The sequence below is a fragment of the Candoia aspera genome, chromosome 7 (genome assembly GCF_035149785.1).
Source record: "Candoia aspera isolate rCanAsp1 chromosome 7, rCanAsp1.hap2, whole genome shotgun sequence".
In the NCBI taxonomy this organism is placed as follows: Eukaryota; Metazoa; Chordata; class Lepidosauria; order Squamata; family Boidae; genus Candoia; species Candoia aspera.
Window position 1 is genome coordinate 23,079,786 of NC_086159.1, and position 14,851 is coordinate 23,094,636.

A 14,851-nucleotide genomic window follows, 5' to 3' on the forward strand; every position below is an offset into this window, starting at 1 on the left:
CATTTAACTGAAAGATGAGGCTGCAGGCTACATCAAAGACCCATTCAATACAGCAACGCTTACTCAAACATATAATCCTTTATTTGAACTCCAGTGCTTGTAATGCTATGTTCACCTGCCCTTTCCTCTTTGCAAGCATGCTGAGCAGCACGGCACACAGCACTGAAAGGAAAAGTGGTTTCTCCCTTTGTTTGCTTGATCAGCAATGGGACTGTTTACCTGGCTTTATTTCAGGATTGGGGAAGAACTCTGTTACTCTGTATTGTACATTTTGATGTTTTCAGAACACAGTCTTTTTGAATGGCAAAGCGAAGATATTAGCCAGTGATCTCATCACCACAAATGGAGTAATCCATATCATAGACAAGGTCCTGATTCCACAGAAGATTCAAGAGTTTCCTCCTGGACAATCAAAACTTGTAAAGGTGCATTCAATATGCATTGAAATTATCTACTAATTAAAAGCTGCTGAGTTATGAATTGCAGTGTTGTTTGCTGATAACTGACGAACCTGTTAAAATAGGATTAAAATGTGAATTAAGTAATTGGTCAGCAATAATGAACTTTAAAAAGAGCTTCCTCACTAAAACACTGATAAGTCATCATTGTTGCAATTATCAGTTTGTGATAAAAGCAATCATATAGGACGCACAGACATGTATATGCTGCTTACACAAACACATATGTACATGTTTATCACACTTAGCTTTTCCAAAATACTGATTCTCTTGTGCAAAATATATGCACACTGCTTTCCAGCAAAAGACTGGCTAGTATGAATCATATGCCTTGAGAAAGACATCATGTCTTTTTTTTTTAATCATATGGCATAGCAGTTCGGTGTTCATGCTTTTTTCTTGCTGGGAAATCCTTGTGAGGTCCAGCAGCCAGATGTGTAGATTATTTAGCCATGACAAGTCACATTGCCCATGGTGCACCACAAGGAGGCTAGTCTACATTGCACCAAGTTGGGCTGAGAGAAAGTCACCCAGCCAGCTTTCATGCCTAAGGCAGAACTAGAACTCACAGACTCCTGGTTTCTAGCCCAGAACCTTAACCACTAGACCAAACTGGCTTTAAGACCAGTTAGTACTATGTGTTAGAATTGGTTCTATATATTATTCATAAAGCAAGTAGTATAGTATGCGTACTCCATTCCCCCTCTTGGGAATCTACATAAGCATCTGTTCCCATTTCCCACTTCTGGTAAGACACAAGACTAAGAAGTGGAGCAGCTACAACCAAAGATATTTCCTGAGGTAGACTTTGAGATATGTTTCTGAAAGCAGCACCGCATTTTATTCATAGTGGGTCAACAATCAGTATTTCTGAAAACATGTTGAGATTCTATTTCGTAAATAGGCAAACTTAGCCAGTATTTCTTTTCTTCCTAGGAAAACCTCAAAATTACTGCTGCAAAAAATGGGTACATCATGTTCTACAACCTGATAGAAGTAAGTCTACATGGCTGACTTAGAGTTCAAAATCGTAACTCTACTTAAATCATTGATTGGTCATCTGCATGGTAGATATACCTGAGCTGACTGTAGACGTCAAATGAAAAGACCCTATTCATTCTCCCCACTGTTTGCTTGATAGATTACATCCAGTATTGTATTGAGAAAGAAAATCAGATTCTCCTCTGTCCTCTTTTAGAGTTCGGGACTGATAAATCTTATAAATGATCCTCTTCATCAACCAGTCACTTTATTCTGGCCCACTGACAGTGTAATTAGAGCTCTGCCAAAGGAACAGCAAGATGCACTATTTAAAATGTCAAACAAAGAGAAACTGCTACAGTACTTGAAATTTCATATTATTGGGAATGCTAAGGTAGGAGTTCTAAGTTCACAATTTCTGGGTGCTTTATAAAATAAAAGCAATAGAATTTTTCTATTCTAAACTTGAATTTTCTTCACCTTTTCCCTGTATCTTCTACAGATTTTAGCTTATGCCCTCTCTAGCTCAGATTCACTGAAGACACTTCAGGGTTCAGATCTTAGTGTGAAATGTGGTGATGATGACACCAATATTGTGAGTATTTCTTGTTTTTAAATAAGCTGATCCATATTTTTTATCATACTAACCATCTTGGTGAGGTGAAAGGTGCCCTGTGCAAGCACTGAGTCATGTCTGATCCTTTGGGGGGGACCCCGCTTTCACGATGTTTCCTTGGCAGACTATAGCGGGGTTGTTTGCCATTGCCTTCCCCAGTCATCCAGCATCATAAATAAATGATCCAGTTTCAAATATGCATAAAGGATGTTCAAGTATTTTCATTCTACATGTAGCAGCATGGAGGAAGAAATAAGGACCAACACACTTAGACCAAACTTCTTAGGGCTTTATAAAGTCTTACCTCCGGCAGTCATAATATTTTCCCAACACTAGATTTCAAACAATCTCTTCAAGCATTTACTACATGGGAGACAAAAGTCAATCCTATTGTCAGCACCTGATCATTTGAGCATTCACACATACACAGTCAAGAAGTTAAATCTCTTTGAACTGTTTTAATGAAGCGTAATGAACGGTACAGAAGGCAAGCTGTGAATAAAGATTTCCCGCTCAAACCTAATTTAAAATGACATCCCCTTAGTTAGTCCCCTTTCCCACAAAGCATGTCACTCCCCCTCCCATCCAGATGGTATTCCTGCCGTATCTCAACCCTGTGTCCTTGATGTGTTCCACAGCCATAATAAACCACTTTACACTCCAAATTCACACCCCCTCCCATCCAGCAACATGAGAGAATGAAATGATGGGAGATGCCCTGATAAGGGTTTCTGTGAAACCTTTGATCGGGGGATCTGACACCTATGGAACTTCAAAGAACTAAATCCAGGAAGAGGAATTAAAATCTCTCAACCACAATATCTGGAATTTACCCTTCAAAAAAAAAGTAGAACTCCTACCAGCCCTCCAATTCCACAGCCCAAAAGGACATCATACAAGATGAGTACAATATCTGCATGAGCAACTAACCACTCTCTGAGCATTTGCACACAGCCTTTTGCAATTCAATGACAGAATTTTGCAAGTAATGAAAAGCTCCAGTTGCTCTGCAAACACTGGAAAGAACAATGTTGTTTTTTCTCTCTCACACACAACTCTATATTGAGTAGAACGTGCATGCAAATGCATGTCTTCTGGTCTTTGCTTTGGGATTGGAGAGGCTGATTCTACTCACATCCTGTGCCTTCTATCAAGGTTTTGAAAACTCTAGAAAGTGATATGCAAACTACATGGTGAAATAAACATAGAGGAAATGTACCTTCAATGGCTTGCAAATACAACAGGTTGTGGTGCTGCAGGACCCCATACAAAATGGCTCTGAATGTTATTTAGAGAGTGGTTCAGCTTGGAACGATAAGACAAGGATGCATGATGTACCCTCCATTGTTTGATGTATTTATGGATATGTGTACAGTAAAATGAATGCTTGTGATATTATAGTATATGGTTATGTTAATATATATGTATTTTTATATTCAGACAGTGCTGTGTTGTTGGTTTAGGATTATTTGCAGTGAAAAGTTTCATAGGTTATATAATACAACAAACAGCATGGATCTGCAAATTAATGTATCAAAGACCAAGGTGATGGTTAACAGGGAAGAAGGACTGAACAAGTGTAAGTTGTGCATAAATGGCAAACAACTAGAGCAAGTAGATGAATTTGTGTACCTTAATCGTTTTACTAAAAGGAGCTGAGTTGAGAAATCTAGAGAACAAAAGGCATTGTATGAAATGGTGAAGAAAGTAGTAGAAACCAGATTGGTTTGCAAGGCCAGAAATGTCTTGTGTGGTATTCAGAATGGTCTTGGTGTAAATTAGATATATCTATATTTCCTTTCATTTTCTATTATTTCATGCCTTTGGTTTCTTATGCTTACTATTTCTTACTCCTTTTCTATGCTTTGCATAATGTTGCTTACTCCAAAACAAAATTGGGTAAGTATGTAACTACATGGGGGGATGCGGTGGCGCTGCGGGTTAAACCGCTGAGCTGCCGATCGGAAGGTCGGCGGTTCGAAACCGCGCGGCGGGGTGAGCTCCCGTTGCTAGTCCCAGCTCCTGCTCACCTAGCAGTTCGAAAACATGCAAATGTGAGTAGATCAATAGGTACCGCTTCGGCGGGAAGGTAACGGCGTTCCGTGTCGTCATGCTGGCCACATGACCCGGAAGTGTCTACGGACAACGCCGGCTCTAAGGCTTAGAAACGGAGATGAGCGCCGCCCCCTAGAGTCGGACACGACTGGACTTTACGTCAAGGGAAACCTTTACCTTTACCTATGTAACTACATATGATCTCTGATCATAAGCCATGAAGGCTAGGATTATGGGAGTTTTGTCCCAAACATATGAAAGCAGCCAGGTTGCCTAGACTAATCAGCTTTTTACTTTTTCCCTTAATCCTGTCATATTAATGTTTTTTACTTAATGTGATTGTGTGTTTATATCTCTTTCTTAGGGTGAATTGTTCCTTAATGAAAGGAGGTGCAAGATCATACAAAGGCATCTAGAGTTTGATGGTGGCATTGCTTATGGGATTGACTGCATGTTAACTGATCCCATCCTTGGAGGTCGTTGTGACACTTTTATCACATCTGAATTTCCGGTCAGTCCTTCTGTTGAAATGTTGTTGCCTTTCTGAATATCATATGAATCCCCTGCCTGCCTGCCTGCCTGCCTTCCCATCCATCCAGTCCCAGAAGCAATAAAGCAGTCCAAATTTGGAAGTAAATCAGAAAAAAATTAAAATGTTATTTAAAAATAGATTACTACCTCTTGCACAAATAAGTATATGTGCAAGATATAATAATCATAATGATGATAATAAATTAATAATAACAATAACAACATTGTGGTGGCTGATATTTATTTCAGTAACTGCGCTATTATTCCTGGGACACCCTGTGTATGTATACTCACACACATATGTATGCATGCTCACACACACACACTTATCTATTTTATTGCTCATTGTGGGGGGTGTCATTTCATTAGATTATATTCTGGCTCTCAGTTATCCCCCTGTGATTATCATCTGGTAGCACCTGGTTCCAAATGTATTAGCATACTGAGTTTTGAGTATTGGAGAAAACCAGACCTGATGTACAGTATATTGAAAATTTTCTCTGGTGCAGTCAAGAGAAGTGTGTTCAATGAACGTGTATTGTATTTGTGTGTGTGTATGCCTCTGAGTCAGTCTTGACTCCTGGTGACTGCCTGGACAAGCCCCTGCAGTTTTCTTGGCAAGATTTTTGGTTTTTGCTTTTGTTTTTTAAATAATTTTATTAAAGATTATAATTGCAATAGTAAAAAAGGAAGGAAGGAAGGAAGGAAAAGAAAAAAGTAGAGAATAAAAATAAAAAAGAAAAGTAAGAATATAATAAAGAGAAAAGAAATATATAAAGAAGTGACTTCCACCCTGCTTCACAACAAGTATAAACAATTTTAGTAATTTTTCACCTTCTCTTAATTTACAATCAATGATGTCTTCATCCATGTCCCATCTCTTATCTATAAACAAATCTATAAAGCATCATCATTTCAGTCCTGATATCAGCAAAAGTCCATTAAGTATTGCCAGAAATAACAACATACCTATTTTAACCCTGATCAGATAAAGCAACTTTATATTCCTTCCTTTTACTTCTAACAATATTAAAAGCACCAGCCGCAGTTTGAGCAAGATGGCTATTACCACATCTCCCAGTGCTCAAAACCCTCCGGAGACCGCTGTCTTGCAGTCTCCTCATGAGGAGCAATTGTCTGGAGCACTTGTGGATGATCTCCCATCCTTTCCTTATTCAGATAGGTTTGAAGAGCCAGTCTCCTCACCAGCTCTTCTTTCTTCGCCGCAGTTGTCAGCTCCACTTTTTGCAGGGCCATCTTCAGTCCAACATTTCTTCCTCCAGAAGTCCTTGGCAAGATTTTTGGAAGTGGTTGGCCATTGCTTGCTTCCAAGGGCTGAACAAGAGCGACAGCTGGCTTCGTGCCAAAGGCGGTCCTGGAACTCCCGGTCTCCCGTTTTCCAGCCTGGTGCCTTTCACCACTACACCAAACTCGCTCTCATGGCCATATAGGGTGGTCACATTTAGGCTAAGGGTTAAACTAGATAAGACATTTCTTATGGTCTTATTTGGGCCTTCATAGCCATTTTGTTATTTTAAAACAACAGCAATTAAGTAGCCAGTGTGCTAGCTGTCACTGTGGCCCAGCAGGGATAATTGTGTTACATATAAAAAGGGTCTACAAATGGAGAAAGTTATGGGTAAGTGACATTAGGTACTATTGTAAAGGCAACTTGATGAAATGTAGCGCCTTATTCATTTATCTCATTTACAGGACTTGATTTTTGCAGAATTCTCTATTACGCATTTGAACTTTCTTGTGGGCTGGTTGTCTAAGCATAGACTCTGCCAAATTCAACTAAATGTACAGAAACCTCATCAGGGGCGGAGGCTGCTGTTTCCAACTCGTCATATATTTTAACTGTTCCTGTATTTTTGTTGTGGTGGTTTGTGCATTCCATACATTCTTATGTAAGACTTATGTCAGTCTTATGTAAGATTCATGTAAAAACAAGATGTGATGATTTTATGGAACTTTTGCAAACAGCAAGAGCTAGATTCTATATCGGAATATGGAAATCAGTACATCTATCTATGCAGGAGTATGATTGCAAAAATAAGAGGGAATTATGTCTGAAGTGTATTTTGTAATTCTGGGCTGGGCAGCTCATGTATTAATGCCTACATTGTATGCATTAACTATGTGCTTTTAAAAATTGGTTAAAAGGTTTTTTTAAGTATCTGGTTTAAAGTATGTGCTTTCCTTTCTCAATAGGGAAATTGCATCAACTGTTACAGGACTCCTCAGTGTCCTGATGGAAGTAAAGTAACGGTAATTGTGACTGTACACTTTTTACTCAATTTTTAAATAATAAATTGATTTTTTTTAAAAATGGTTTCAGAGAAACAGTGAAACAAAAACCCCAATTTCTATTTTTTTTTTTACCTTCTTCCCAGATCTCCTGGCAAATCACCAAATATCGTGGTACAATATCTGCCCCAATGGGGGAGGGTTGGGGTAGGCAGGGAGAAATAAGATGTGTTATATGTCTTTGGATAGGATTAGTGTAGCTTAAATGGCAAAACAATCACCACACAGATCCTTCCCAAATAATAATTGAAACCGGGAGAAAAATTAGTGCTACTTATCTGTAAAACATCATGACCTCATTGTTCAGTCTTCTGTGGTCCTGGGATGTTGAAAGTGATAGGAGAAAAAAATCATACAGTGCTATCTTGTTGCAAAATAAAAGGTTGCTGTGAACAAATCAGAGCATACAACAAAATAAGTTGTTATTTTTCTTAGCTTTGTCCCACTTGGCTCCAAGGTCAGCTTGTTTTAACTGTGCTCACCTAGTTCACGCAAGCCAAGTGAAGGTATCAATGCCTGATACAATGAGGGGCAATCAGCCAGCTTGTTGCAGAGCCTGACACTGTTGAGGGCTGAGAAGGAGTGACTGACTCCAGCTAGACATGATGTGGGAGCTCCCTTGGCTGGCTTCCATGCCTAAGGCAGGACTAGAACCTGGGTCTCTGTATCCCTAGCCCAGCACCTTAACCACTACACCTCACTGAACAGTCAAACTGTTGTGGGAATGAACAGAGATGCTTATGCCTTTGACCTGCTAATCCCCTGGTTGGTCGGTTTGTTTTCCCATTTCCATATATAAAATCATCAGGGAGAGAAGCAGCTATGTGAATATACCATCGCTCACAGGATCCTGTCAGGCTGTCGAAGGAGTTGCTCTTTGGTAGTGAGGATACCACAATGCTGTAAAGGATTCTTTGGAAATAAATGCCGAGGTAAGATCTTGCAGTATTAAACACTTGAGCTTTGATGAAGTACTAAAGGTATCTGCCTGGGGTTTTTAGCAGGTTTAGGAGTAGATATAATTCATATCTAGAAAAAGAACAAGAGGAAGGTTGGTTCACTGTTCTAGTGAAAACTGGATCCCTCTTTAGTAGTCTAAAAAAACCCAACATGAAATATCTTACCACATTTCTCCTACATCATGTCTAGTTTGACCTTTAAGCAGAAAGGTTGGTTTGCCAATCATATAGCATATGATAAAGACAGATGGAAGATTTTTTTAAAAATTAATCATGTGAAAAGTTGCTACTCCTGGTATATTCTATTCATTATCACATATTGAAAGTAAGTTTTAGAGGATTTTCAGCATGTTTCAAAAATTGAGTAAGTGCTTGAGCAGTGGAGGCACTAAGCCAAAAGAAACTTGCAGACACTAAAATGAATTGTAGCTAAATTATCTTTCTTAAAAATACTTTTTTGTCTTTAGTCTTGGATCACTTTGTTTAGATCAGCCTTCCCCAACATAGTGTTCCTCAGTTATGTTGCATTACAATTCCTTTCATCCTCAGTCAAACTGGTTGTGCTGGTGAAGCAAGATCAGGATTCTAGCTCAACATATCTAAGAAAATCAGGTTGGAAAAGCTAAGGTTAAACTATTTGGAGATTTTTATTCTTCAGACTCCATTCCTTGATGAGACTGACTGAGCTTTAGAGTGGGGGAATTGACCTACCTAAAATCAAGAGCTTCTGATCTCTTCCCCCTATAGTTATCTTTTGAAGAGACTGAAAGGATTAAAGTTTTTTGCCTTTTACTGGGCTAATTTCCATAATTAAGGTCAAGAAAGAATATTCTTGCAAATGAAATGGATATTGATTCAAGTGGGTACCTTATCTGCTTCTTGCAGACTGGGAAGAAGCTCTGTCCTGTATTATACAGTATCTTCATTTGAACTCACTAAAATAAGTTCAGATTGTTGATGTGCCCACATACAAATATCAAACTCTCTCTGAATGGGAATTCCTTGTGACCAAAATGGCATCACCCATTGCACAAGAAGAAAATATCTGCAGGATCAACGGTAGCCCCCAGCTTATAGAAGTGCAAAAAAAAAAAGTTTGTATAAGTACAAAAAAAGCAGAAAAATTGAAAGATTGAGCATTCTTAGTAGCCTTGAAATGCTAATAGAATACTGAAGTGACAAAAAAAAAGGTAAGGAGATAAGAAATAAGATGGAACATCCTGAAAGATAGGATAAATGGTTAGAACAGTTAATAAAAATATAGCCCCACACTGCAGTATTTTATTGCAGGACAGTCCCATTTGTTCTAACTAATGCAAATTGCCATGCTCAGTGAGTTGTATCTGATCCTCCATTCTTGGTATACCCTTCTGGGATGTTTAATGTATTAAAAATAGGGTGCAGTCTTTTTAGTTTCTGCATGTATTCATGACGCGGTGGCGCTGCGGGTTAAACCGCTGAGCTGCCGATCGGAAGGTCGGCGGTTCGAAACCGCGCGGCGGGGTGAGCTCCCGTTGCTCGTCCCAGCTCCTGCTCACCTAGCAGTTCGAAAACATGCAAATGTGAGTAGATCAATAGGTACCGCTTCGGCGGGAAGGTAACGGCGTTCCGTGAGTCATGCTGGCCACATGACCCGGAAGTGTCCTATGGACAACGCCGGCTCCAAGGCTTTGAAACGGAGATGAGCACCGCCCCCTAGAGTCGGACACGACTGGACTTTACGTCAAGGGAAACCTTTACCTTTACCTATGTATTCATGATAGAGACTGAAAACAGTTTGTTGCCAAGGGAGATGAATGGGACATTCTGGGTATGAAAAAGGAATCTCTTCCTGTTGGACTAGAGATCCTAACTCAGCTTTCACCAACTTAGTGGTTACCAGATATCTTGGACTTCAGCTCATAGAATCCCCAGCCAGCATAGAGGAATTATGGCAGTTGAATCCCAATGTATATTTAGAGGGCATAAATGGGATATACTGTATATATTTTTTAATCAGTATGTGTGAAGATTGACTCACTGCCACTTACTCCTATTCAGCTTGCCCAGGAGGTCCAGAAGCTCCATGCAATAACCATGGGTACTGTGATGAAGGCTATGCTGGCACAGGACAATGTATTTGTAATGCTGGCTTCAATGGGACTTCATGTGAGCTCTGTCTGCCAGGAAGATATGGCTTGGATTGCAAAAGTGGGTTACCTTACTTACAGTTAAATAACAATTATACTGTAACAATGAACTAAAATAGGAGAGCTTGCATGGTTAATTGGATGAGACGTCTGGCCTAAACCCAGGAAAGCTAACTTCAACTCTTCTAATTCAAACAGGAACCATAGTCCAGAGCATATCTGAAAACAAATGATGTAGGAGCTTTGCTGAACTAAATTGCTCAGTGCCTGGGTGGGAGATTGTAAACTTGTATATCTTGGATCCCATGGAAGATAAAACAAACATTTTTAAAAATAAAAAAATGTCTAGGTAGCTTTTAGGAGTTGAAATCTTTCTATCGCTTTTTCCTCATGAATTTTTTTTCAAAATATGCAAAGATTGTAAAGTGCCTTCTGTACTAACAACTTTCTCTGTATTTTATGAATCTGACCTGCTTATAATGCCTCTCTAAATAGTTATGCAGGTCCCATACAATTTTGGGAAAAGATATATTTATTTTAATGTGATCCCAATGCCTATGGGCTGTCTGTCTCTGAATCACAGTTTGTCCTTCAGATCTGGCCTGCTACACTCTATTTTCTAGAGTGTATTTTCTATTTTCTAGAGTGCTGGAACAACCTCCATGTGAACCAGTAGACAGTAATGAGCTACATGATTCAGGACAAGACAACTCCATATATTCATCTCAATAGCACTAAGAAGACCACAATAACTAGTATAGACCCCTTCACACAAAGCCACATTCAAGGTCATTAAGTTAATTTTCTTCTAATTATTGGGATAATTGCTTTTCTTAGGAAAAAAGTAATGATCCTAATGCAGAATGCCAGGTTATGAATTTGGAAGACCTTGTGGATCATTCTTCTAATAGTCCAATAATGTTCTATCTACAGCTTGTGATTGTACAGCACATGGACAGTGTGATGAAGGAATTTCTGGGTCAGGACAATGTTTCTGTGAAACTGGATGGACAGGACGGCTCTGTGAAACAGAACTAGGTCTGACTATTTGATAATATACAGTAAATCTGCTGTGGCTTGCAGAGAACATTTCATTTTGCTTTTATCTTTTATGCTGATCAACTTGTTAAATCATTTTCCCATATTGATTTCTTGTGTAGAACTTAAATAAATCAATATTATTCTTATATTTTTATTGATATTGAAGCACTATGAGATAATTCACTGAAAAGTAATTCCCACTGCTTCCTACATTAGATAGATGATAGATGATAGACAGACAGACAGAGGGTAGATAGATAGTTTTAAAAAAAAATTAGGGCAGCCTTTCCCAACTATCCTCCAGAGACTGTAACTCTGAAAGTTGCATTACTCAGCTTACCAGGTTGGGAATGGATGATTTATGGCATATCTACACTACAAACATTAATGCTTGTAGCAAGTGCAAAACCAAGACAGCAGTACAACAAATACAAAAGCTAAATGTAATTGGCTTATCAGAACCTGAGAAAGAAGATGTCAGTTGGCAAAATATTAAAAGTGAAGAACATCTGCATATTCTCCCTTCATCAGGAAAATCAGTAGCCCCTCCCCAGTGCATCAGCTGGTACAGTCAGATGGTCAAGAATGCTTGCCCTAAAAATCTTACAAATAAATTGGGTTGTAAGGTAAACATCCCCAGTTGCCAAGATTTATGCAGCACAATTGTCCATTCCCTTTCAATAAAGCTGACTAAGAATCTGAGAATCTTGATTTTTGATTGTAAGCAGTTGCCAAGGCCTTGACACTCTGTTATACAAATAACACCCATTCATTGTAATGTTTGTACACCTTAACAAACAAATCTAATGTAGATTGATTTTAAACATCAGATTTTAAAGGACTTGGCACAGATTGGGCAGCCTATGACTCATAATTCTCATGTTATCCCACAAACCCTTTTTTACAGTCCCTACTTCCTACTGTACATAAAATATTACCTTGACAGACAGCTCTGTGCCTTGTTGAGTAAGTTTTGAGGTAATGGTCTGCTAGCAGAGTGATGATTGTTCACTTACGTGCAATAGAAACAACAGTTGTACGATGGATACCTCATACTAACAAAAACTTGGACTGGATTAGTGTCACTTGAAAAGGACTACTGTTTCTGTGTTGAAAAATCTGTATAAACTCTAGATAGCAGCAAAGAGAGTTTTATCTATCCCTTCACAGCTATCCACTGGTTTTGGGGGAGGTTTTACAACCTAGATTTGATTGACCTACATTTGAAGCAAGAAATCTTTCTGTTTATTATTAACTATGACTGCTCATCACAATGTATAAAGCAGAGACAAAACAGTAATGATTAAAGCAAATTCTTGCAATTGCATTTGATATATTTAAATTTGATTTAGCTAGCAAGCATGAATGCAATCAGGCTGCCCATCTTTTTTATCTTTGAAGATACAGTATGTATTTCACTCTTTTACTCTTTACTGTTAGACTTGAGATTCTGAGAAGAGCATGAATTTAAATTATGGTTTTTAATTTTCCTTCACAGCTTCAGCCCCAGTATGTTCACCCAGCTGTTCTCCTAATGCAGTGTGTAAAGATGATAGTACCTGTCAGTGTAAGCCTTATTATACTGGGGATGGACTCACATGTACAGGTAAAAATTACCCTAAGCACAAAATAAACATCAGCTGATCATCAAATTTGAGGAACGCATTTTGATCAGAATCATTCATCATTCCTGTGGAAATCTTTCTTTACAAACTCCTCTGTTCTCCACCATTCTTTCCCCATCCTCATGCATTTTCTATGTAACATTCTAAAATATGAAGGTCATTGTATATACCCCACAAAGAAGTATTTTAGTGTGTTCTGAGCTTTCAAGCAGGAATATATCCACCCTATGACCAAAGAGAGACTGTGTGTTTACTTGAACAGCTGGATTGCAAAGTGTGATCCACAAACCAGATGCCACATATGGATTCTTACCTGAAGAAAGCGGGTGGGGAGGTGAAAACTGTTCTGCACCCCTGTCCACCTATTATGGGACACTATTTCGCTCAACCATCAGAACTGGCAGTCCTGATCATTGGGCTGAATATCTTCAAACACAATAGTGGACTAGCAACTGTTGTTCCCAAGCTACTCTTGAGTGGATTATGTAATGTTGAAAGTTACTGATTTTTTTTCACTTTCTTCTTTTCTCCTCTCCTCTCTTCTCCTCTCTCCCCTTTTTTTTTTTGTTAAACTCACTACAAGCTTTGACCTAATAGAGTAAATAGAGCCAAACTCAGCTATCCATTTTAGCTCTGATTTTTCCATTGTAATCTTTAGCTTAAAGAGATGTGCATTCACTAAAGCTCTTCCCATTCCAGAGCTGATGTGTTAAAAGCAAAGGTGGTGGGAGGACCCTGAAATCCAAAGTGTAACCATGAAGGAAAGGACATTGTTTCCTTTATAGGACAAAAGAAAACCAACTAAGGTGCACAATATGCTACACATTTGCTTCTTTGTCCAAGGAGGAGAAAACAGATAGTTACTGTCAGGACTGCAGGCAGAATTTTTGTATCATGGCCCTCCTTGTTTGGACCAAATTATCAGAAATATCCTATACAGCTATAATAGTAGGATTGTTTTGCATTTGTCCTGACCAGAACTTGGCTAAGTGCTATAAACTAGAAAGATTGCATTCCCCCATTGCATTTGTTCTAATGCAGTATTTTAACCTTGGTTTGTTGAACTAGCCATAGTTTCCTGGTTTGAAAATAATGCTGAAGCACAACGGTGGGTTTACATATAGGTAACAAACCACATTTTGACCTTCTGTTATGTGAAAACCAGGCATGAGTGACTGGTGCCCTGGTGAAATTCCATTTTAAATGGAATAAAACGTTTCATAAGGTTTAATCTAAACATAGCTAGTTATTAGCCCCTTATAAAGAGGTTTTTGGTATTTGTTTCACCTCCTGCATAAGCTAGCTATTTTTATTTAGTTATTTCTGTTATCTTCTATTTGGTTGACATACTTGAGTTATATGCTGTATGGGAATGCACAGAGCAGGGATGGGCAATCCTTCAATAGTTGGCATGGAAGAAGTTTGTGGGTTTTCTTTGTTTACTAAATTATGTTAAGCTTATTTGGGATTTATTTATAAATTTTTAATTATGATTCCTATCTTAAAATGACAGGACACTATTGCCACCAGGTTCCAATGTAGATCTTCATTTATTACAGATATTGACGTATTTGCTTCTTTGCACTTCACAGCTGAGAAGCTTTGTAAGAAAAGCAATGGCGGATGTCATAAGAATGCAAAATGTACACAAACTGATGTGAAAGTCGATTGTACCTGTCAGAAAGGATACCAGGGAGATGGCTACACCTGCATTGCTATCAACCCTTGTATGGACGGACTCAATGGTGGATGTCATGAACATGCTCTCTGTACAATGACAGGGCCAGTAAGTATTGCGTATTTTAACTTTGTTGTAGAATTAGTTCTCCCTGTTCATATAAAGGAGCATGCTTTGATGCCTGCAGCTGTAGTTGAGTTATCAAATACAGTATGCAAATGCAGCATTTTTCTAGGGAAAGATAAGTTCATTGCAGCCAGCCATCTGATTAACCATTTTTAGCCAGTTGCTCAGAGGGACCCAGCTAGATTTGCCCTTGGCTTTGGCCCACAGGGTCTCTAAGGTAAACAGGAGACAAAGGCCAAGACATCTAAAGAAGATCAGGTTGCCTGTTCTTGAACTAGATCCATAGCAGAATAACATGCTTACTAACAAAAAAGCTGTCTTTAAGATTTGTAAGGCTTTGCA

The 14,851-nt window shown here is 38.7% G+C and overlaps 1 protein-coding gene across 1 annotated transcript in view; it reads left to right on the forward strand.

Annotated features, from left to right (window-relative positions):
* STAB2 (stabilin 2) overlaps positions 1 to 14,851 on the forward strand; it is a 75,292-nt gene that overhangs the window by 47,537 nt on the left and 12,904 nt on the right. Inside the window, exons 38-48 of the mRNA XM_063308724.1 lie at positions 285 to 425; positions 1,395 to 1,454; positions 1,657 to 1,833; positions 1,942 to 2,034; positions 4,475 to 4,621; positions 6,856 to 6,912; positions 7,760 to 7,883; positions 9,951 to 10,100; positions 10,973 to 11,077; positions 12,579 to 12,686; positions 14,298 to 14,491. Coding sequence (XP_063164794.1) covers positions 285 to 425; positions 1,395 to 1,454; positions 1,657 to 1,833; positions 1,942 to 2,034; positions 4,475 to 4,621; positions 6,856 to 6,912; positions 7,760 to 7,883; positions 9,951 to 10,100; positions 10,973 to 11,077; positions 12,579 to 12,686; positions 14,298 to 14,491 — 1,356 coding nt within the window. The remainder of the gene's footprint in view (positions 1 to 284; positions 426 to 1,394; positions 1,455 to 1,656; positions 1,834 to 1,941; positions 2,035 to 4,474; positions 4,622 to 6,855; positions 6,913 to 7,759; positions 7,884 to 9,950; positions 10,101 to 10,972; positions 11,078 to 12,578; positions 12,687 to 14,297; positions 14,492 to 14,851) is intronic.